The 26,114-nt window shown below is 36.2% G+C and overlaps 1 protein-coding gene across 1 annotated transcript; it reads right to left on the reverse strand.

Moving 5' to 3' along the window:
- Window positions 1-3,748: 3,748 nt before the first annotated feature.
- Window positions 3,749-24,511, reverse strand: LOC131856081 (uncharacterized). Its single transcript, XM_059207339.1, has 6 exons — window positions 24,410-24,511; window positions 24,160-24,273; window positions 24,012-24,047; window positions 23,777-23,863; window positions 4,363-4,454; window positions 3,749-4,276 (listed from the first exon to the last, which is right to left on the reverse strand). Exons 1-6 carry the CDS (start codon window positions 24,485-24,487, stop codon window positions 4,180-4,182), a joined length of 504 nt encoding a protein of 167 aa, XP_059063322.1. The 5' UTR covers window positions 24,488-24,511; the 3' UTR covers window positions 3,749-4,179.
- Window positions 24,512-26,114: the final 1,603 nt, after the last annotated feature.

Below are 26,114 nucleotides of genomic sequence, written 5' to 3' on the forward strand. Positions count from 1 at the left end.
CACTTTGAAGGTGGGGAGAGACGTAGTAGAGAATAGTTAGATGCTCAATAGTCTGAGGTGCTTGCAGATTTAAGAAACTATACCTTATCCAGGTTACGACACATGTATGTGAGTATTGATGTCCAATAGTTTAGAGGGGGATCCAAAATCTAAAAGTTTAACATCGTACCTTAATTTAATGAGGGTGATGAGGCACTTCATGTACAAATGGTGTCCAGTGATGTTGGGAACTTGGATTATAACTAGGCAACTATATTTGGGAGTAGCTTGAAGAAGCCTTATTGGTTTGAGAACTATTTTTTATGAACTTCTACATAATGTGTAGACATTGAAAATTATCCATCTGCATCTTTTTCACGCTAATTATTCTTCTAAATTAATTGAATAATTTTATTATTTAATCACACTAGCATTATTCCTCTATTTCAAATTCATTTTTTTCCCCCCATCACATATTTATTAATTAATTTTTAACTATTTAATTATCTCATTTCTCTCAATATTAAATATAATAATTGTAATTATTTAATTAATTCACCTTTGCACAATAATTAAATAAGTAAAATTAATTATTTAATTAACTCACTTTTCCTTCACTTATTATAATTAAATTATTATTTTAGTTATTTAATTTACGAACTTTTCTTCTATAATTAAATAAATTATTTAATTATTAACTTTTTAAAATAAAGTTCCTCTAAGAATAAATAAAACAATATTTTATTTATTTTACCTCTTCATACACATGATTAAATAATGTTTAATTATTGAATTCTATTAATATCTCCACCTTCATCACTTAACTACCACTCACTCTAAGTTCACTAATCAATCAATTCACTTCACTAAAATTATGCAATTAGTTAACTTCATAATTAGCACAATCAATTCTTCTTATTCATTCTCATCCCTTGATCTTTAGATCCATCTCATGCATCCTCCATCGTTGATTGATATTAGAGCAATCTATATAGCCATTCTTTGTTCATCATTTGTTCCAACCAAAGGTCTTTAATCTTTTGTGTAATCATCTTGTAGATAGTGCTTTATACATATCTAAGAGCAAGATACAAATTCTTTGAAAGAAAGCTTCAAGGAACCAATGAAGGTAATCAAGATGCTTTTTCATGTTTTCTTGCATTTATTTTGTATACTCTATTGGGAGATCGAGAGTATGAATTCTAGGGTTTGGTGGTTGACTTGTTCATGATTCATGCTATTTTAATTTTGGTCTTTCAATATTTCTATTGTATTCTATTTTTAACTATGTGTCTCTTATTTTAGAAGGTTGTTGCTAGCAAATGTTATGCAAACATAGAAAAAAACTAGTTAGAATGGTTTGCCTTTTTTAATCATATGAATATTCATTGGAATAACTATAATCTCTATACACAAATTGTATCCTATTCATTTCTATCTATGAATATAAGTTGTACATATTTACTAGCCTCGTGCTTTGATTATGAGAATCAATTTTCTATGTTTGCTTTCCTTTTTGGATACTCTAAAAACCCTATCTTATGTAAGAGAGATTTGTCTTTTACATGGATCATTGGTATTAGAACATTTTTTTCATACCAATGCAAGCATGTGCACACAATATAAGGAAGGTTGTTCACTTGGTTATCTTTAGTTACTAGACACATCGCATGAGCAAAATGGCTAATGTAAAGAAAACATGAGATAGGTCTTTTGCTTTTTGGTCCATAAACAATGGAGGTTCGAAAGTATAATGCTAGGGGATCTTTAAGAAAATTTGGAATTTCATGACTCTACTTGAAACAACACCACAACACACCAAATTGCTCATTACTTCAACAATCACAAAATCCCTATAAGGTACAACTTAATGTGGATATTTCAACATTTAAATTTAAAACCGATACTCCAATATTGGATATCTAGGTGTAGTGATTGAAATAATATTTATACATATATCACTTCACATATGTAAAAATAACTTATTTTGTGGTGTTAAAATTTTAGTATCTTAGTAGTGGAAAATGCTCAACAAATAGTGCACAATGGGTCATTATCTCATTTTGACACAATAATCTTTCATCAACACTTTGAGGATGAGTATTTGAAGATTGCATCAATGAGTTCCATGCCTACTTTGTTCACCTACGTGAAGACACTTCCAAACAATAGAAAGTGCTTATATAGATAAATGGGTTATCACCATACATCTACCAAATAGAGTTTCTATCCTTACAAACTTTGGGGAAAGTATTTTCCAATGCTTTCAAGGTCAAGGTTTAAGTAAAGCTACAACATAAGTGTTCTTTATTTAAAAATAAGCTAGCACAAAAATCCACTCTACACACATAAGTATTAGGGGAAGTTGCAAAGGTATATAATTCATGTTGGTGGAATTCTGCTATGCAAACGTAATAATAGAATTCCAAAATCATTAACGCAAAACTCTAAAGACATGAAATCTTTGGTACTAAGAAAGGATCTTACATAGCCTAAGGTTACCGATAAGGAGGAACAATGTGTCAACAAAGCACCATGACAATTTATACTTTAAGAGGAATGCAACTATCTCTTCCATGCATAGAGCTGTATACAAAGTTCCCTTGGCATCTCAAGGCTCGATGATGAAAGAGGGGGGAAGACAAGGGAACAAAGAAGGCTAGATCTTGAGGAATGGGACAAAATAGGGATTAGGAAGTGAATCTGAATGAATCAAGTTGTAGCCTAGGAATGATTTTGAGCTTGTTAGAATTTTTTCCTTCGTGTGAACTATGTTGCAATTTTGTTAGAATTTTTGCCTTTGTGTGAACTATGTTGCACATTTGCAAAGATTGTGAGCTTGCAAACTTTGTGACCTTAAGAATCTAACAAATTTCCTTCTCTTTTTCTGATCAAATCTTCATTTCTTTGTTGCAATTTTCATATTTTGACAAACTATGTTGGACATTCTATGAACTTTGGAACCTTTGTCACATCCTCACAAGGTTAGTGAACATGTGAGCTTTATGACATATAGAATCTTATCACCTTTTGCCCTATTTTATTTGTCATTTTCTCTTTGTCTGTTCATTATGCTCACATTTTGCAACTTTGCAAAGTTTGTGAACTCATAATCCTTGTGACATAACTTGTTTTTCTTGTTAGGGATTTGAGGAATTTGCAAACTTGTGAACTTCCCAACCACTTCAACTTGAGCACTTAGCACATTCTTAGATTTTGATTTTGACGTTTGTGTGAATACTCTTAAGTAGAAGGGGAAAACAACATAACTTAGACAAGGCAACTCAAGGCCCATGAAAAATATCTTGGATTAGATATAAGTGATGGGCTATGACAAGGCAAAAGAAACAAAAAGGTAAACACTAATACTTAGCCAAATTTTGCAATTTCAAGAGTGTTGTGGATACGAACACCAACAAAGCTAATGCTAATTTATTTACAATATATAAGTGTGGTTTGGTTGTATTTTAGCATAATTTTACCTAAAACATATAATATGGCTTATATAACTAGTGACGATGAGGAATGTAACAAAGAATCCTTGAAAGATGCATTAGACAAATCAAAATGACCACCTTCAAAAGTATATCATCTAGCTCATGCAAAAAGTTAAAGCTCTTTGGCTCCACAAATAATACACTTCTCATCACATATATTTCTTAATGTTTAGGAAATTTCTTGATTTTTGCTATTTCATAATGTGAATGCTTTTTATTTTTTCAGCGTAAAATCTAGTTGTTTTGTTCTTTAAAAACCAAATAGGCAAATCTAAAACTATAAAATCAAATTTTAATTAGCATTTTGGAACAAATACATGGTCTTTTAAGAGTACCATGTTTTCAACAAAGTTGATTGTGAAAGCTACAATTTTTTTTTTTATATAAGTAGCAACTAATTCTCAACATATCTAAAAGCACTTAAAGTATTTGTTTGTGTCACTACTATAATGAAATTCGTACTACCACAAAATACAGTTGATCTCAAAATACATCCGATAATAATATTGAGTAAGCTAATTAGATAATGTATTATAATACACAATGTTTGTGTCAAAATATACAAACACAAATTTGACTCTCAACAAATTCATATCTTGATTCACAACTGCAACTACATAATACTAAATCTATGTCAATAATATAAAAGATAGAAGGAGCTCAAGATGTAGGTGAAACTTAAATTGTGTAGCACATTTGCTTGCTAAAGCTTGTAGTCTAATCCTGAACCATACTCCCAAGCTTCAAGGTACCTGTTCCACTTATATTTCTCCTTCTTAGGAAGGTTCTTCACCCATGACCTAAGTAACAAAGAGATCATATCATAAATGTTTATGGTGAATGGTTGTAAGTGTCATTAGATTTAGAAAAAAGAAGCAAAAGCTACCTTAAAATGGGGGATACAAAAGTAGAGAGAAAGGTGTATGAACCAAGTGAAGCAAAGTGGGCCATCCATTCTAGGACCATTAGGAATCCCACCTGTAAACCAAAACAACTCAACAATTAAGCCACTAAATGTGCAACAAGCGTCATTTCATGGTTACAACAAGACTTAATATAATCACAAAAAATTGAAGGTTGTCATCTCTATTTTCAAATGATAGTAATCATTTATGACCTAGTTTGAGTTTAATATTAGTAATATTTAAGATTTGATGGTGAAGTATGCAATGCAACGAATTATGCATATGCAGGTAAAAAAGGTCTGTTTGTTCATGAGTTGTTGCTCCCAACACTTGTCTATTGTGACTCTATGGTAGTTTAGGCCTCATGGTCTATGCATCACGATTACCTATATTGACAAATGACTGCAATTTTTACCATACCCCTGCTCTCTTTGTCCACTACATTTGAGCTGGGAAAAATAATTCATTTGTAATGTCCCCATTTCACTAGTACTTAGACATTGATGGAGTTTGGCCTATTACTTGACCCTTGTAGGCCAAGGAGTTGATAAGAGGGTCGCTTGGGAAGCTGCTTGTGGCTTCAGATTCCATTTTTATATGATTTTTGGTGGGATAATGTATTCTCATGTATGATGGCACGCGTGTTGTCAAATTGCAATTTATATTATAATGATATATTAATTATCTATAGTGCAATTAAATAATAATCACTTAAATAATATTATTATTGAGAATCTTCTAGAAAGTTCAATTAAATATTATTTCTTCTAGAAGGAGGCCAACCTCTTGAAGGAAAAGAATAAATAGAGGGGGCAACTTCATTGTTGGGCATCCAAGAATTGATATTTGCATTGTTGAGTTTTGTGGAGCCAACGGTTTCTGCAGATTATTACAGTCATTGGGAACAATAACTCCCATTGATAGAATAACTGAGGGAGTGAAAGATCTCTTGAAGGGTTGCATTTGTGGAGGTGATACTTCAGTCATCTCATTAGTGCTTAATTTGTGGCCAAAGGCCAACTTGCTAAGGTTCAATTTTGGAGGAGTCAAATGGAGATATTTTTGAATGCTAGAGAACTCCATTGATTTATTACAAGGAGCTGATTGCATTGACTTATTTATAAGTTATTGTTTCAGTCATATTTAGATTATGCCATGGTTGAAGAAGAACCACGATTTTGATCATTGGGCTCATTTAATGCAGCAATTTTATTCCCAAACTGGAGCGCTCTCATCCTACGGAGAAATCGAAGGGTTTTGGTGTAGAAAGGAGTTCGTGGTAGGTGCTATCAATTTACTGAGGTTTGAGATACATCATAACATGGACGACTAAGGAAGGAATTCGATTTATGCCAAAGGGAGACTCTTTAGTTGGTTATTGCTTGCTTCTTCAAACATCACTTGGGGCGATATTAAACTAGGTTCCTAATCTAATTTGTATGAGATTACAATGTCAATTTTGATTCTCAATGATGCTGCTGTAAGTGGTCATTTATAGGCTGTCATACATATTTAGTTGTAAGCCAAAGATTGTTTGCATTCAATTAAAGTGCTCAGATTTGGTGACATATGTCTGATGTAAAGATCCTTCATTTTCAGCTTATGTGATGCATGACAATTGTTTGATAAAATGTCAATCAACTATAGACGTTGAATTGGTTCTTACATTGTCTTCAATAGTCGATTCATTCTTAGTTCTTTGCATTGCATCTATATGTTCAAATAATCAAACATAAACTACATTAGCATCAATAATACACAAAGTTATGCACACCTTTCCTGTGTCACTAACATGCAAGTTATCAGTCAGAGACTCAAAACAACAAGCCTAATGTTTGTATGTGAGTTGTTTGATATAATACCTTGAGCCATAAAAGCAATCAGAACTTTATAACAACAGATTGAAGATTGGAAGACAATTGTTCGTCAATATTCCTTGTACATTTCAGTCACTTAACAACCGGGGATATTACAGTGGTATCAAAGCTATCATCCTACCATCCTGTGATCAGCCAGTTGTTTGATGAGTGCAAGAGATATCAGGCATTATAACAAGGAACAAAGAAGACAACAGTATCAAAATCCACAAGTGCCAGACATAGAAACATTTTCAGAAGCTTTAAGGGAAAGGGATACTGACAAAGAAGTGGAAAACATGTCAGAAGGAGAACGACTTACCTCAGATGAGAAGGATGCAAGAATGGACATGAAGTTTGATGGGATGATTGAAATGATGTCCCATCTACTAGCAAAGATGGATCAGCAAACAAATAATAATCATTAACAACACCTCACAGCTGAACATAGTGGGAATAATGAAAATAATGAAAACTTTGAAGGGGAAAGAATTGTACACCGAGCTGCTAATATTAGAGGATCAACCTCTAGACCTCTCTTTTCTACCTTCACACCAAGAGAAGAACGACCACATGTAGTTGCAGTTGTTCCTTTTGGGGATGAAGCAAGACAAACCTACTTGGAATATAGTACTTTACCTCCTGATATGAGAGAACAATGGAGCTTTGATCAATTCATGAATCAAAGGAATAAGAGAAATGGTGGAAGGAATGATCATTATGCTCCATCAAGAACAAATTATCAACAAGCTCTTGGTAAGCTTACAATGCCATATTTTGATGGGAGTAATAAGTGTATAGCTAGGGCATGGGTGCAAAAAGTTGATAACTACTTATCATTAAGACCAATGCCTGAGGAGGACGCCATAAGGTTTGCTACACTGCATTTAGAAGGGGCTACTCACAAGTGGTGGTGTCATGGTTTGATTACTCTTGGTCACAATCTCATCACCACTTATGATGAATTTACTAATAGATTGATAGAGAGGTTTGATGTTAAGGACCCTGAAGTAAGTTTTCGTGAGTTGGCACAATTGAAGCAACATGAAACTCTTAAAGCATGTTGCTGATTTTCAGCGGTTATCAGTCATGGTTCCCAATTTTAGTGAAAGGAGATTGGTAGTGCTATTCAGTGAAGGTTTGATGGAGCCATTGAGGGGTTGGTTGACAACTTTTGACCCACCATCATTACAAGAAGCAATGAAGAAGGCTAGAAGCATGGAGTATGCAGCCCCAAAAGGCATGTTCCTTCTACCAGCAATGAGAGTCCTCAACAATTTGTTGATAAGAAAAATAAATCAGCAACCATGGTGGATGAGGAGATACATGACGAGTTAGGAAAAAAATTGTGTTTTGGTGCAAAGAGCCTTACAATAGAGAGCATGATTGCCCTTTGCAGCCTAAGGGCAAGACAAATCGAATAATGTGGGCATATTATGAGGGTTGTGATTCTAAAATTTCAGATCAGTCAACTGCTTCAAGGAATGATCAGGATGGAAAATGTTCCTCAAAGTTTGGAACTGATGGGAATCTATCTCCTATGACATTATTTGCTGACGTGCCGGATGAGATTTCATTCCTATTTAGGGGAACAATTAACAAACAACGTTGCATTGCTATGCTTGACACTGAAGCATCACATAATTTTATCGATGAAGGATTTGTGGCCAGATGCAGACTTCAGACAAAGGACTTCAATGGATTTAGAGTCAAAGTTGCAGATGGATATACCCTCACGTGCACCAGGCGGATAGGTAATCTCACCTTACTGTTGAATGATTATGAGCTACAAGCTGACTTCTATGTGGTCAACATGGGTGCGGTGGACATAGTTTTGGGCATGAAATGGCTCCAAGACATAGGATAATTTACCCTGAACGTACCTAAGTTGGAAATGAAATTTGAATTGAATAACAAGAATTATGTGTTGAGGGGAATTACAGATGGGAGCTTGCATTCTATCTCTTTTTGTGGAAGCATGGACAAAAAGAGAAGGAAGGAGATGGTTCAAGAAGAGCATGTGATGATCGACAATCCATTGTTCGAGCTTGATGCTACGTGGCTATATGATAATCCACTCCACGGTTTGGATGCTGATCACTCTCTTGATTTTTAGTCCTGATAGTGACATTTGGGATCCTTTCAGTGCATCCAGATTTCAAACAGGACTCATGGAGGAGATTTCAGAGGTGTACATAGTGAGGAGTGCATACAACTTTACATTTGATCCTCATTTACATGACTTATTTCAGATGCACAGTTCAGGGGCTCATGTGATGGATAATTTGTTTGATAGCTCATTTTGTGTAGAGATTGGAAGCAAGAATGGCCAGTCTCTTGACTTGCTTCCTCTTGAGGCTTATACTCTTGCGACACTTGGAATCACCAGCATATCACAACGCCCATTGAGCTTATCCGCATGTCAAGGCCTGACAAAAGAAACCTTGGAATCACGATATGATATTAGCATAAGCGGTGATTTTTCAAGAGAGGATAGAGAGTCTTTGGATACTTTATTCTAATGTTTCGTAGATGATAAAATAGACATCAACACTACCCTTGGAGACCCATACTGGTACTAGAGATGTGTCTTCAGTATTCGAGACATCTCCGAAAACTTCTTGACTCATAAGGTTGTTTTGGCTGCCATCTCCAAAGTCTCCTGATCGAAAATTAACATCTCCTCCTAAAAAATTTAGGGCAAAATGCAGTAAAGAAGCAAAAAAAATAAAGCAAATGAATAAGATAAGCTTGCAGCAAAGCAAAGTTGTAGGAAAATGACTAATAAGGAAATTGCTTCCCAGGAAGACAAAAATCCATGCAAAGTTATAGTGATCGGATCTATTGACAGTGTAGACTTTTTGAGAGGACATATTTCTTATCATTGTAATAGTCTAAAGAGAAATTGCCTTTATTATTTAGCCAACAATATTGAGTGTGCTCAACATCTATATTACCTTACTTTCACTAAACAATTTAAACTAGCTATGGTATTAGCAATACAAGCAATTTTAATTTCAATTTCAAAGTTAATGTTAAACTTTACCACTATTCTTGTTTTCAAAGTTCTCTATCATGATATGTTTTGGAAATTATTAAATTATATTTTAAAAAAATTGGCATCTCCAAGTACCTTTGTCTCCTAGTAACCTTGCAAATAACTATAAATTGAACTAACAATTTATATTTATTATTGTAATTTCACAAAAATGAACATATACATAATTAAATTAAATTAAACATTTAAATCTAGATTAAAAATAATTACAATAAAATAAATACAAAATTAAAACTTAAAATGTTGGTTTTTTTAATTTATATACTATGAATGTATAAATTAAAATTAATTATTAATAAAAATAATTAAAAAATAAAAAAATAAAAAATGAAATAATTAATAATTAAATAAAAAAATAATATCCTATTCATGGGGTTGGTTGGGATCCTTCATAGTCAAATCTCAGACAAGAGTGTAGCTAGTCACCTCCTCCTAGGGGTTGGTGTAAGCTTGATTTTGATGGAGCATGTAAAGTAACCTTGGCAACTTGAGTGTCAGCTACATCATAAGAAATCATGAGGTAATCCCAATTGGTTTGCATATAAGGATGTTGGACATGGAACAAATACCAAAGCCAAAGCCTTGGTTCTTTTTTTTGGTTCCGAAAATGTCTACCAAATTTTGCTTCAACAAGGTGCAAATTGAAGGTGATTCAATGGTTATAGTTATTGCTTTGAGGAGAAACGGTCCCAAAATTGGAAAATTATTAGCTTTTAAATCAAGCTTGGCCTTTGTTAGACAAGTTGGAAGACTATTATAGTGTTTGTTAGGTATGTAGGGAGGCTAACCTCCACGTGGACTCCCTTGACAACTTCACACTTGATATTGACATAGGGTTGATATGTGTCAGGGATGTTAATTTATTGTTAAACTGAATGCCAACTTTTGCTATAATGAACCCATTACTTCATCACCTCAACTCGCATGCCATCTTGGTGATAATAGCTAGCAACATGGTTTGTCATGAAATAATCACTTCAGTGAGACGGTTCTAACAGGGCAAAATCATGGGAAGACATGGGGTTCATTGGTTTTAAGGTTCATGCTTGTTACCAATTTTGATGGCTATCTTGACGATTGTTCATGAGTCTTTTGTAAGGTTGTTGGTCAAGAAAAGAAAAATCAAGTCTTTTCTTAGGGATATTTTAGATCTACGGATGAAGAAACTGTTTAAAGTTAATGCAATTATCATGGTGTATGCTATCAGGATGGTGTTGGGTGATTTATTTCTCACCATGATTCATAGATTTCATTTCAATGCTGATATCTCTTCTATGTTCATTGTTGTGTTGTTGGATTAAGATACCACCCCTGATTTGCTACACAAATTTTTTGCACTTCGTTTTCAGGTTCAGAGAATAGGAATTATATCAAACAGTTCACAAGTTGCTTGTGTTGAAATGTGGCGACTGATCAGCAAAGTACTGTACACTCAGCACGTATTAGGTCCGGGGCCGAGCCGGGCCCTGGGCAGGGGTTCGGGGGCGGCAGCCCCCGAGAAATTTTTTTTTGCCATTTTTTTGTTGATGAAAACCGACATTGTAATAAAACCCTAAAAAAGGCCGACTTTGTTTGTTGCCCTAAAAACGCATGTTATAAGTGGCTGGGATGCTTAAGGCATTGGAAGGTTGATGTACTGTTTTTGCTGGATAATAAGAAAGATTGGACGGCTGTGTATGGTGGACGTAACCCATTCTGGGTGAACCACGTTAAATCTCTGTGTTATCTATGTCCTGTTTTATTTCTTTATCTTTTGTATTTAAATCTGCATATAATTGTTAGTTCATATTTGCTTCGGATCTACTTGAAACCCTAACAGCTTGTATGTTGAGTTTCAAAATGACAAACTGAAATAATGGTTTTCAATCAAATTTCTTCCCCATAATTTCCAGATCGGAATACGTTATTTTGACACAGATCATTCATGCTTAACCAAGTAACTATAGTGCCAGCCTGCTATGTGTGAACTCTCTTGTGTCCTAGATAATGAAAAGTTAGACCAGCTGCAAGATTAAATTGAAGATCAATTGCAATAGAAAAACTGTGAGTCAATGGATGATGGTATGGAGAAACAAGCTTTCTTATTTGGGATGAGGCCGATATAATTTTCCATTCTGGAGATAGTCACAACATTTAAATGAAGAAGGCCATGCATACAATATGGAAGAACCAGTTAGATCAGACCATGGGGTTGACTGCTTAGAACATACACCATCTTGTGGTGAAGAAGAATTTTTTTTTCTTCTTTGATGTCTTGCCTTTTTTCACTCCTTTTTCAGAGGTTGATGCTGCAAATGATGTGGATACTGCTACACATGAGGAAGAAATAGAAAAAAGGTGTTTTGCTGCAGCAATACATGTGGAAGATGGTTTATGCCATGAGTCTGATGTTGTAGCTAGTCGCCAAGAAGAAGAAATTAAAACAAAGAGACATCCTGAAAAATACAGTTCTTCATTTGAAGTGTCTCATAAATCTGAGCTTTGTGCTGATTAGATATGCATCAACACATGTAACTATGATGTATGCTGGTTTTCCACTATCCACGAGTGTGATGAGATTGAATATGAGGTCGTCATATAAGATGAAGACGTGACCTTTGCATTTGGGATAATGTGCCTGAGATTGAATGCTTCACTTAGGATTAGCATACCAGTTCTAATGATACTGAGCAGGAACACGTGTGCCAAGAAGATGGTTCTTTGTTGCTAAACTTGACCATGTGCTTGAGCTTCAAAAAAATTTGTTTGATGTGCATGAGGAAGAACTTCCTTGTGCACATCAATAGACAAGTATGGCATACTTTTCATCACCATGTGAGTTGGAAACATTCTCTTTTTGTTTCAGCTCATGCCATGAAGAGGTCAACTATTACAACAGCAATGTGCCTTTGTGTGAGGAAAATGTCTATTCTTCTACAAAGGGTGGTTCATTTGATGTTGACCTGGTTCAATTTTTTTTTACCTAAGTTGCTGGTTCCAATTCTGGCTTGAGCTCGGGTTTGTGTTCAAGGTTTGGGTTCGCAGGTTTGAAATATTTTTGGGGGGTTGGGTTCGTATTGGATTCATCTATACAAAAAACATACAAAGATAAAAAATATGTACATAAATGCATTGGTAGTTAAGTTCAAAATACACCACATGCTAATAGTCAAATAGCATAGCAAAATACACCACCATATTATTGTTTTAGTTCAAAAATTATAATGTCAAGTGTCAAAAATCAGCCATCCCTGATCAAATATCATATGGCTCATCAAAAATATCATCATCATCCTCCATATGCTGGGGTATATTAGAATCACAAATAGTGCCACTGGCACTGGCACTAGCATTGGTAGTGGTACTAGCATTCTCGATCTCATGATCACTAGGTAGCTTATGGTCATCATCAACTCAAAGTGCAGTAAGGTGGAAAACTAAATCATCCAACTCGGCATGCTCTAGATCAATATATGTGCTTCAATTCCTCTTAGATGAAAATGAACTAGCAACCTATCAAGATTTTGAAATTAGAGAGAAGAGTTATAAATAAAATTGGTAAATTTAAAAGCAAGATAGAAGATTTTTTTTATAATGAAGAACATACATGCGATAAAATTTGATGGTAAGAGGTTGTAGGTGCTGGTATGATTATCCATGTAAGTACCACTGACTATGAGCATCAACCCTATGCTTGTCCCAAAAAGCTTCAAGACCACGATCATTTGTGCTTGCAAAAATGATGAATTCAACCCTCACTACAACTTGTATGTCTTGGTGAAAGAGTCTACAATGGGTTGCCTTGTACCCTTGAGCAACTTTGGGATCTCTATATAGGGCAACTCTTGTGCCAACTCTTGTGCCAGTAAGGAGCTGTTGACTATAATACTTGGGACTCAATGCAAAGGCAAGGAGATGCAATGGAATGGTCAATTTGTTCAATCTCTCCACAATGATAATCTGTAGTTCTCTAAAGAATGTTTCTTCGAGATCTTGTTTTTTTTCATTTATGATGAGTTTCACTTCTCAATCATTGATTCGATGCCATCATATACCTCACCCAAATAAGGCCTATCCATGCTAGTATAATGGATCATGCTCAATATAGGCTCGGTGAATCTTAGGAGATACTCAGCATGATCCTGCCAAGTGTCTTCTATTATCATTCTCTTAATATTTGCTGCCTTTGAATTGCTAGATTGCCTCCATATGCTCCAATTAGGGCTGATTACCATGCTAGATAGTGCCTCACGAACCTTCACAAGTCATCTCAACATAAGTGTGTTGGAGGCAAAACAAGTCCCAACAACCTATTTAAAAATCAAAATAAGAAAAAAATAAAATTAAAATTAAATTAAAAATTTTACTAAATATATTTGTTATTTAACTAAATTTAAAATTAACTTACCTTCAATAGCTTTGATCTCGAGAATTGTCTAAATATACCTTGTGACATATGGTGGTTGGTGATGAACATTTGGATCTCCTCCACATCAACATACACTTGTTTGATCCATTCAACTTTGTTGGAAAATTTTTGCGACATTAGGTTGAGTGGATAACACAAGGTGTGCACTCCTCAACCAATAACCTAGAAGCCCTACAATTTTTGGCATTGTTTGTTACCACTTGAACAACATTTCGAGGGCCAACTTCCTCAAAAACATTGCCCCTTTAGGGGACACAACAATAACATTGATCAATGGTCAATTTCTCGCATCTTTCCATCCATTAGATACGATGGACACCCCTATTTCGACCCATGGATCCTTGATGGGCTCCAACTAGTACTCTACATGTTTCATCTCTTTGTCCAGTAAGGATGTATGCACCTTCTCATAACCTGAGCCCTTGAACCCCTTTGGAGCCTCATTAATTGATCTCACCATTTTTTGCCAATAAGGTGAAAAAACAAAATTAAATTCCAATGCATTAGCATAGATAAATCTAGCTATGTCTTGCTCAACAATCTGTCTACCCTCATTGTGAAATGATGTTTCCAATGGTCCCTTTGCTCTTTTATGTGTCACAGGTTGTTCTTGAGGTACAAACAAGAATGGATGGCTCTCTATAGGTTCAAGATTGGATAGTGATGGAAAGGCGCTTGATCCTTTCTTAGTCTTTACTAAAGGATGAGCAACTGTAGGTTGTTTCCTTGTTGCTTCATCTGCTTTTTCTTGCTCTTCAATATATTTCAATACTTGTGCCTTTGCAAGAAAGCCTTTACCTTTGGGTATCCCTGGACAAAATTTGATGCCTTGATGAGGTATAAAGCACAAATAACGAGCTGTTATATCGTGCTTTGCAATGTGAACAAATCCAAGTGAAACCTCCTCCACCTAGAAGTTGTACCATTTCCATATTTCCAAAGGGGAGAGTGTGGGTCTGTTTTAAAGCGGGGTTAGCTCCCAACACTAGGAGCACTTGACATTCTATAAACAACATGGATAGGCAAAAAGCCACAAACCAAAATAAAAAAATAAAACAAAACTAGAGAGTTCATTTGAAATTGTAAAAAAAATGCAAGAAAAATAACGAAAGACAACAAAAACCTACCTCTTTTGTTGAAATCTTCCTCTTTAATATCTTTAAGAACAAATCAACATTTGCAACCTTGTAGGAATAGCACAAGAACTGGCTTTGAGAATTCAACAATCAATCTTCAACTCTTTTTGAGCAATGGGAAGCAAAAAAGAAAGTTCAGCAATGGAGTAGGTTTTGTTTTTCATTCTATTGTGCATAAATGAAATGGGTTTTACCTCTTTGATGTTTTTAGCGGTCAAATTAGGGTTGGGGGTCAAAATTGCCTTTTTGGCAAAAAAGAACTTTAAAAAGTCAAAGAAAAAAACTTGTCAAATTCTATTCAGATTCCACAAGACCAAACCCACAGGCTGTGGGCTGGACCTTGTTTGGACCTGTAGCGAACCTAGCTTGGACCTAGACCTAGACCTAGTTCAAACTGGACCAAGACTTGAGGGTCTATAGAGGAAGATCCAATAACGTAGAATTTTACCTTTATTGCTATATATATACTTGATGCATCATTGGATGAGCCTAGTACTCATGTTTTGTGGCTTCCCCATAATGACAAAGTTTACAATCAGGTAATTCTTAACTACATAGGTTCTATGTGTGACTTGATGCATGCAAGCATAAAGCTTCCATGGCTACAATTGAGTGATGAATGCAACTATGGTATGAGGGTGATCAACTCCTTCAAAATGTTTGTCTTTCACAGAGGAAAATTTAGCAGCTAGCATATTCTATTTGTAAATTCATGTACATATTAGTGTAGTTGTTTTTCAAAAAGTGCTACTACACACTCTAAATTCTCAGCACGGTAATGTATGATCTAGGTTCTCGGTTGTTTTCATCCAAGTGCTTCTGAACATGTTTTCCCTTGTTTTGTGGTGTTTTGAGGCAAGCCTGTTTGAATTGTTGTTAGCCCTTTGCATCCATTCCCAATGGATTGTTGAGGCTTCTAGGTTCCCATGATTAGCAAACAATCATCTTGCAGAGGTTGCTAAAATGTTGACATTTCATTCCCCCCTTATAGCACATTACTAATAACTGATCTAAGAAATCCTAAATGGGCCATCTTGCATTAATTGTGCCTTTGTTCCTTGCACTTTCCCCTTTTGTTCCACCTTAGCCAAAAATCCTAGTCAAAAAACTAAAAAAATTGGTTTACCTTTGTATTTGCATACCATCACTATCGGCCCCATGGCCTACCTCATTCCCTTTGAGAAAATCAACTAAGTCCCCCTATCGGTCTTTAGGCCATCGACATCTGCCTTTCCTCACTACTTTTGGTATCCTTCACTAAATCATTATGCTCCCTAATGTTTGACCCCCAACAACGCCTAAGTGTTGATCTTATCGAACTTTGGGCTATTGGTCTTCTCCTTATTCCTTTACCACTTTCAGACACTTTCCTTTCACATCTTTAATCCCCAAAGTCAACTTTGTAAAACATCCCAAGTGTTGACCTTATCAAGCTTTAGGTTGTTGGCATCTTCCATACCCTTAATTCCTTTCTAGCATGCTTCCCTTTGTGTTCTTGACCTCTAGTGTCCAAAGCATTTTCCTTGCTAAGTGTTGATCTTACCAGGGTTCAAGCCATCGGTCTTCTCCTTTCATTTCTTTTTGTATGAGTTAAGGACTCTTCCCGATCCCTCACTCTCAATTCATTCCTCTTCGAAATCAATTGTCTTATCATTAGATTTCAGGATTTTGGTCTTCTCCTTCATTCCCTTTTAGGTATGAGTTAAGAGTTCTTCCCAATCCCCAATCCCTGATTGATGCCCCTTGCTGAGGTCATGCTGACATCATCTATCTTTTGTTGATATGACCCCACATTTTCTTCTTAATGATGCCATGCTGACATCAACTTTAGAGGTTGGACTTTTGACATCCCTCATCCTCCCCCTCTTCATTAGCAAACATCACATTGGATGCCTGATGCTCAATGCTCGACAAAGATTTGTCTCTATTTGTTTAGTGCTTCTGGATTTGATTGTGTAAATATTTGTCTCATTGGGGCATTTCAGATGGATATGTTCTTCTTCGAGGCTTGACAACCAGCAGTACATGATGAGCCCAAGGCCTAATCTTCATTGGTGATATTTTCAGGGGTGCGAAGGATTTCATGTTTTCTTTTGGAATACATTTTGTTTTACTTCATTTTAGGAGTTATTTTTGTTTTCTTCATGAGAGATTTGTATCTTTGCAACTCTACTTTGTAAAACAGGCTCCATGCCTTTGATTCTAATAAAATCACTATTTTACCTTTCTTCACTCTCTTCACTCTATATAAACTATTTAACTCCATGAGTGGATGAATGTTTGTTATTCTTTTGCTAGATATATGCTATGTTAATCTATTTATAGGTTCTTGTTGTGGATCTTATTGTTCCCTTTGAGTGTCTATTAAACCCTAACCCGCATACAACTCCTAAGTACAATCATAATAGAAGACTATGTAAGTTCTTTTGGTATTTATTCATTTTTTTGTACTGTAGTGGGAAAGAAGAAACAATTTCAATTTAGATGCATCATCACACTTTCCTTTCATGCAATCCTTCTTACCCTTTCCCTAGCAATTGGTAGAATACTAGTAGTTGTAGGTTTGTTCAGTGTTGGGTTGGACCAACGTTGCTGCATCTAGGTGAGAGAGGAAGTTGGCCTTCTCTAGAGATCTGACCTCATTTGCAAGGTCCCACACCTTGAGGTCAGTTCCATTGTGTCACTAGAATGTTGGACTGGCTCTACTAGGGTGCAATTTCATGTGAAAACAAGAACTAATAATCTACTTGAATTGGACATGAACAACCCTTATGATTTCAACTACAAATATTGTTAGTTTCATTACCAATTATACTGCCTTGTGAAGTTTTATTCCTTCTAGAACAAGATGTTCATAGATGTATACGTTTGATTCTAATATTATGTTGGAATCCAAGAACACTGAGAGGGGGGGGGGGGAATCAATGTTCTTCCGGTTAGAGTAATTTTAACCTTATTAACAAATCCACTTATTAACCAGTATGCATAAAAGAAAGTAACAACAAATAATATCAATGCAACCACATGAATCAACACCATAACACATATTTATACCTGGAAAGGCTCAAAGAGGAAAAACCACGGTGGGATTGGTGACCCACAATATCTATCCACTGGCCAAATGAATAAATATTACAAGAGGGGCCTGCACATGCACATGCAGGAAGGCACACTTCCTAGAGCACACTGCTCATCACAAAAGGAGCCTCACTGACTACAGATCCAAATATTGGATTACAAACAAAAACTAAACTCAGAATGCGCATTAGCTATGCTAGATGAGTTCCGGTTAAATTGCAACCTCCCTTATCGGTATCTTATATCGCTCCCCAATTCTCTAGACCAATAATCAAGATTGATTGCAGATCTTTACATTCGCATTCTATCGATCAAGATAACATCACAAAACCTTTCGCATCACTTATCTCCCATATATCCACATCATTATTTAATGAACTAACCCGGATTGACTTATATACACATTTACATGAATAAACACAAATGCCTTATGTTGGCTTGCAAACATATCACAAAAGAAAAGACACACGTCGGCCCAGATAAAATATAAACATAAAACAATATGACTGTTGCCACTTCCATGCTTGCCGGATCAATCTCTTGTGTCGGCCTTAGAATACCGGTTCCAAGTTTGCCGGTTACCTTGAATGCCAGATCTCCCATGATGTGTGTTGCCAACAATGACAACACTTATAACCCGGATGAGTGTCAATTGCCAACAATCTCCCCCTTTGGCATTGATGACAACACTCATGTGAAATATGAATCGCCGAAGTGCTGTACTGGTTCCCATCCAAAAATTGATCTCAGAAGACTACTCCCACTGAGCTATACATTACTTCTTATGTCCCTAGACATTTTTCACATCCATCTCTCCTCCTTTGACAACAATGCCAAAGATTGGGGCAAAAGGAATAAGAAATGAAATTCTGTACAAACCAAAATGTGATTACCAGATCTAGATATACTTGAAAATATCCGGATAAGCACCCTTCAAAAATGCCAAATAAGTATTCCAGCCGGATTTCAAAGTTCCCAAAATAGATACAAACCAATTCAGAATATAAGCGTGCAGTTCTTCCTCTGTTAGGGTTGCCGGTGTGGGCAGACTCATCTGTTCCATACATTCCCGCTTATGAAGTAACAAAGTATTTAGCCGGGGACTTACCAAACCTCTCAACTCTCTGGCCCGCTAGATTAACTTGTCTTTTTCCTTCTCCAGAGCTGAAATTTCAGACTTCGAAAGCAAAATCTGACCATCAACCGTGCTGGTCAAAGATTCAGTACCATCAAAACTTACCACAAGTTGTTCCAACTTGTCCTTATGCTCCTTAACCTTTTTATCCAAGTCTGCTGTTAATTTTGTTGTGTTAGTGCAAGACCGATATATTCGACTGCATTGATGAAGAGCCTCATCAATCCTTGTCATCTCATTTGTCAGCTTAGCCTTGTCGGATGTGATCATGTTATCACAGGTGACCTTCCTAGCTGCATTATACCTTTCCACCAATTGCCGGTTTGACACTTGTTGAAGAGTTTTATACTCTTTGGCAATGTGCTTAGTCAAACCTTTCAACTTACCGGATGGACTAGCTACCTGATCAATCTTGCATTCCAGTGCAAGCTGTTGCAAAATAGGAATAGCTTGCTCAATAACCTGCTTATCTTCTGACCCTTCCTTAATTTCTGAGCTGCAACAAACATCAATTCAAAACTGCTCAGCTGCTCAATGTACTTATTTCCAAGACGACCACCTCATTGTTGTCAACAAAGCGCCTTAGGTCTAACGCCGATGGGATGCCCATGTAAGGGATTGATTGGATGAGTCAAGTGCCAACAATGAGGGACCAACAGCCGGTGAAGGTGCCGGTACCCTGACCTCAGTCTGATCAACTTGACCTTCAACATTCTGATCTACTTTATCCTTTACCTCCTCAACACCGGTGGCTTCGCCACTTGGTGTAGTTATTTCCACTACCTCAACCTCATGAACTTCAACTGTATCAACATCAATTACCGTAGGATTATCTACCGGTATATCAAAGGCCCATTGCCTCTTACCGGATCCCGGTATCTCATTCAAAAAGAAAAGCATCAAATAGACAATGAGATTTCCATACCAGAATGTACCTTTCTTATCTCCCTTAATCTTTCCCAAATTAGAAATCAATTCATCACACATCCACTGACAAAGATCATATTTCTCATTTTCTTTCATCATCTTGTGTGCACAAAAAATACAAGAACTGGAAACAGAGTTCAATCAGTTTGATTGAGTTACCTTGTATCCAATTACCATGCTTGCAAATTGAACAACTTTATCTTTGATAGTGCTAGTCCGCATCGACCGGTTGTCAGAGCTGGCATCGGTTAGCTTGTTCACCTCATTGTTCGAAATCTTCCTCCTACTCGGTGTTTGTCCGACCTGGGGTAAGTCGGTGATAGCACAAATCGCCTCCTTGGTGATTTATAGGGCCGGTCAAGCCACATGAACTCGACTCAGCACATACTGAATCATCTCATCCTCGAACTCAGGCATCTCCAGAATGTTGGTGAAACCCTGATCCTTTAGAATTTGAAATCCCGGTTTAAGCAATCCATCCTTGTTCAACAAAGTAGACAGATGCATTGATTTAATCTCTGATGAACCCAAATCCTCCAGAGTGCAATGAATATATGCTCTCACATCTTCAACATAAAGAACTCCGTCGGGAACCCTAGAAAATGCGCCGATAGAGTCATTGACCTTTGCAATTTGAGGGCATTGTTTGAATTCCGGGTGTGGACGATCCTGAATATCTATCACAACAGGGACAACCACATCTGTCGGAGCGGAAGCAGATCCAGAAGCCATTCTGAATTTAGAAAAATAGCGTAAAAACAGGGAAAATACCTCACAACCAAGCCGGTGAAAACCTTTGATAAATCCGCACAGAGAATACTGGAAATCGCTGAAGATGCTCTTAATCGCCTTGATCGCCTTAAATTCGCTTTGCTTTGCTCTGAGTGTAGTGTGATCAGAAATGAAGCAACTTATCCCTTTTAATCTGCGAAACCCTAAATTTCCCATTGACATTATTGCATGCCGACATATGATACTGAATACAAAATCCATTATCTCAGCGCTGGTGAATCTCCAAATTGTCTTCACCAAGATCTGAAACAAGCTTTCAGATCACTACCGGGGGCAATGCAGGATTTGACATTAATTTGCCTCCCCCTAAGGCTAAGGCCTTAGTTACCAGATAAGTTTCCTACTGGTGTAGGAACATTCTTCTCTGTCGGTTGGGTAACCGATGAATTTACTTCTGCCGATTGATCTTCAGACTTCCTAATCCAGTGTTTAGCATGAGCTTGCCGGATCTCATCAACCTTTTGCTTTCCTTTCTCATTTGATGTGTCATTTCCTTCTGGTGTATTCTTGATTCTGCAATATTTGGCAATATGTCCTATTTTGTTGCATGCATAGCAAGTGACATTGTTCTTCTGAATTGCCTTGTTGAGTCCTTGACCATTTTTCGACCTACATTGATTAGCCATATGTCCAAACTTTCCACATGCATGACATCTCACATTCATTCTACAATCTTTTGTCTGATGACCATACTTATTACACTTTGAACACTGACCGGGAACATTATTATACTAATTTGCTCTATTTCTGCATTGACTTGCTCTATGACCAAACTTATTACAAACAAAGCATCTACCATTAAATTTATGTGCATTGGGTTGACTTACTGGTTATTTCTGATTCCGGTTGTCTGGTGGATTCCCTTGATTTGTAGTACTGGAGCTTCTCCATGCTCAAATCCAAGACCTCTAGTGTCTCTTTGATCCTTCAATAATTCATCAAGCCTTGCGGAACTGACCTTGAACTTTTCTTTGTATTCATTTGCAGCATCCAGATCACTTCTCAGGATTGACATCATTCTTTCCAACTCTTGCTCATTGTTCTGTGATTGCACCAACTCAGTTCTCAACATATCATTCTCATACGCCAACCTAATGCATTCCTCAGATCTGTCTTTTAGAGATATAAAAAGATTTTCTTCATTCTTCTTCCGGTCTTCAATCTCCTTGGACATCCTCATAGTCATGGCTTGCATTTCATTCTTCATGACATTATTCTCCTGACTCAGCTTCTGACATAATTCCTTAAGGGTATTCTTCTCTTCATCATCCGGATTTTGTAAAAGTTCCTTCCTTTTAGCTTGAGCAGATGATAACCTCTCCTGCAGGGTAAGAATGAATTCCTTTGCAGAATTCAACTCATCTTGCAGCTTCAAGTTCAACCTTTTAGCATCATAGTCCTCAAGTGCTACTTCAAGTTCCTTCTGTAAACTCATCTCCATGGATTCCGGATTCAGGATCTTCCTCAAGCTGTTAGACTTATTCTGAGGCACAAGGCTCTGATACCAATTGTTGGAATCCAAGAACACTGAGAGGGGAGCGGGGGGAATCGGTGTTCAGCCGGTTAGAGTAATTTTAACCTTATTAACAAATCCACTTATCAACCGGTATGCATAAAAGAAAGTAACAACAAGTAATATTAATGCAACTACATGAATCAACACCATAACACATATATTTATACCTGAAAAACCTCAAAGAGGAAAAACCATGGTGGGATTGGTGACCCACAATATCTATCCATTGGCCAAATGAATAAATATTACAAGAGGGGCTTGCACATGCAAGAAGGCACACTGCTCATCTCAAAAGGAGACCCACAATATCTATCCATTGGCCAAATGAATAAATATTACAAGAGGGGCCTGCACATGCAAGAAGGCACACTGCTCATCTCAAAAGGAGCCTCACTGACTACAGATCCAAATATTGGATTACAAACAAAAACTGAACTCTAAATGTGCATCTGCTATGCTAGATGAGTTCCGGTTAAAGCATTGTTTGTACAGGTTAAATTGTAACCTCTCTTACCGGTATCTTAGATCGCTTCCCAATTCTCTAGACCAATAATCAAGACCGATTGCAGATCTTTACATTCGCATTCTATCAATCAAGATAACATCACAGTACCTTTCGCATCACTTATCTCCCATATATCCACATCATTATTTAATGACCTAACCCGGACTGACTTATATACCCATTTACATGAATAAACACAAATGCCTTATGTCGGCTTACAAACATATCACAAAAGATAAGACACATGTCGGCCCAGATAAAATATAAACATAAAACAATATGACCGTTGCCGCTTCCATGCTTGCTGGATCAATCTCCTGTGTCGGCCTTAGAATACCGGTTCCAAGTTTGCCGGTTCCCTGAATGCCGGTTACCTTGATTGCCGGATCTCCCATGAAGTGTGTTGCCAACAATGACAACACTTATAACCCAGATGAGTGTCAGTTGCCAACATATTATATATTCCCAACCATAATTAGGTTAAGCATGTCACAAATGCTTCATCTTATTATGCTTAGGAATATACAATATAAGTATTATAACATTACACTGGTCATTCCAACCAGACCATAGCCAATTAGAGAAATATATGATGAGGTTTTTATATCTATGCTTATTGAAATCATTATTTATTTCAATTTGAAAGGGATTATCCTACTTGTGAAAATGTGCATCTTTCCTATATCAGAGTGCATACGAGCATGCCCACAGAGGGTAAATTGGATTATTCTAGATAATGCCATATATATTCCTCATTTCGTTGTTAGTTGGAAAGTGACCACTATCCTTAATAAAGTACATGAGATATGGTAAAAAATAAGTCTGCAACGTGGATAGGAATATCTATACCATTCATTTACAAAGTACTTTTTTAATTGACAGTAGTTGACATTAGCTGCTCTGGTTTAGGAAAACTAAGCTACAACATCGAGTATTACAGTGAGAAACCCGAGAACTAGTTTTGAAGGACATAAGATTACAAACCTGACTAAATATAGAAGGTAATATTCCTGGATGTGTTAGCAGAATCAGTCCAAGAGTCTTTGCTAATGGTTCAAATTGTATCACATCCTGAATTCACATGTAAAGCTCAAAGTAAGAAATTTAACAGCTAAACGAAATCTTACAGAATCTGAAAACAAAAAGGGAAGATGTTAACATCCTCATGCAAACTCCAAGGCTTATGCCATCTATAAGAAGGGAAGCTTTGAAAAAGGACCTGAAGAAATGGACGTAGAACAGGATCTTTCAGCCTCTGCATGGAATGCAGATCATATCAATCAGCTTTGTCATAATGGATTATTTTAAGTGCAAACATAGTTTACTGATCTAAATATAATACTTTCAAGTTATGGCATAGAATGTACCTTCATGCACTGGAAGTTAATTGAAAGAAGCTCATTAATGAAATCTGGAGAAACTTTTTCACTTGGTTGGCCTGACATTGCTTTCTGAAAGAGCCATGCTGCACTAAGGTTGGGCTGGTATGGAGATCAACAATTAGATTCGACAACACTACAACAAGGTTCAGTTTATTGGTTCAACAAAATGAACCAATATGAAGTCCTACTGCTCAATTTGAAAAGCTTTAGCTTCAGGAATGGAAAAGTATTCAACCATGTAGGGGTTAAGCAGAGACAAACTGTAGGAATCAAGTGAATTTGAGGAGATTGCTTCGTGAATTCCTGAAAGCATTTTAGAAAAACAAAAATTAGATATCAATAATGATGTAGAGAAAGATGCTCATTCCAAAAACCACTAACTATGTTTTCTGCCAGGTTATTGCTGTGGGTTATTTTATAGCTTTTTTAGAGCAGTAAACACTAAATAAAAATGAATAGCCCAAATTTTCCAAAGAGAGAAATTGGAAAAAAATAGCAGTTTATTTGAAATCTTCCAATATTAAATTTCATGATACAGATGAATCCAAAGATTAGGAACAAAATCTTAACAAATAATTTACCAGGATAAGAGGCTATTCAAACATGACAATTCAAGCATACAACTAAATATGAAATCCTTATATTTTCAAGAGGATGCTTATCAAATCTCATCCTCCAATTAGAATACAGTATGTTCTAAATTTCTAATGCATGCCAACATGTAGCAGAGTTGGCAGGGTAACGGTTGATGAAGGGTCAAGGCATGCCTATTTTGGAATGCTCCTAGCAATCATTCAGCTATATGTTTAACTTTACATACAAGGCCCTCCAAATCACACATTTGGGATGATCTAGGATTTTCGTTTGTCATTGTAATTCTAATATAAAGATGTGGGGTTGATCCTTCTATATAACATAAAATGAACAAAATATATTTGATTAAGCTCAAAGACGAGCTTTTTTGAGGAACATATATAAAAGTGAAATCTAGATAAGATTAACAAACATGATTACGATGAAAATAGTAATAAATTATGTCTTCAATTAGTATGACTATGGGCTATATATCTTTTGAAAAGTACATATTATTTCAATAAAATGATGCAAATGTAGATTTCAATAATTTTTTCAACTTTTGATCACATGTAAAGACCCAAAGCCCTTGGCTTTGACTTACAATCATTTTCCCACAAAATCATAGGCTACATTTTTTTCCTTTCATCTTATATGTAATATTGAAAAATTGCATACCCTGTAATTAGCATATTATGATTTAGGCTTGAATTAGTGTTTGTAACCCCTAGCATGTTTTAGGTTCATTTTATACCAGCCTTAACTTTTTATCTGCTCCTAATGCCAGCATTATATTGTGCTTTTAATATTTTATATGTTCATCCTTGTTTCATTTCCCCCAGGTTTGTGTTATATTTTGTTCCTGTCCTATGAAGTCTTTTGAGTGTTGTACTTGAAGCTAGCATAACATGCAGATTTCCTCTGATTGAATAGTCACACAACGTTTGTTTTTTAACTTGCTAATTGTTGATGTGGGAAATTGTACTGCTACTCTTTCGGTCAAAACAAAATAGAATATTGAGCTAATCCGATTCTCTCTTGCATAAGGAGGTTTCTAATACTGCTGAGGACGATCACAAGAAAACAACCTCAAGGTTTAAACTGTCAGGTCTTGACTGTGGACAACTCAGTGGTAATGTGTTTGCTGGTAACACTAAGGAGACTTACGCCTGTGATAAAGATTGGTTTTGGAAAGGTTCTATAGGTCATTCTTAAGACTTTACAAGTCTTCTGCTCATCAAATCTTCATTAGGCATGATTCTTTTTTGGGGATATCAACTTCAGATTTGTAAAATAAATAGAAAAAGAGTAAGGGAAAGAAACTAAGCTACAACATCTTTGGGTAAATAGACATAAATTTCAAATTA

The sequence above is a fragment of the Cryptomeria japonica genome, chromosome 6 (assembly GCF_030272615.1).
Source record: "Cryptomeria japonica chromosome 6, Sugi_1.0, whole genome shotgun sequence".
Classification (NCBI taxonomy): domain Eukaryota; kingdom Viridiplantae; phylum Streptophyta; class Pinopsida; order Cupressales; family Cupressaceae; genus Cryptomeria; species Cryptomeria japonica.

What these genes read in the sequence shown, in the direction of transcription:
- LOC131856081 (XM_059207339.1), bottom strand. Translation starts at nt 24,487, where the DNA reads ATGCTTTCAGGAATTCACGAAGCAATCTCCTCAAATTCACTTGATTCC. An exon ending in CTCTGCTTAACCCCTACATG is followed by an intron (nt 24,274 to 24,409) that starts GTTGAATACTTT and finishes TCTCCATACCAG; the next exon opens with CCCAACCTTAGTGCAGCATG. An exon ending in TACCTTCTATATTTAGTCAG is followed by an intron (nt 4,455 to 23,776) that starts GTTTGTAATCTT and finishes TTTGGTTTACAG; the next exon opens with GTGGGATTCCTAATGGTCCT.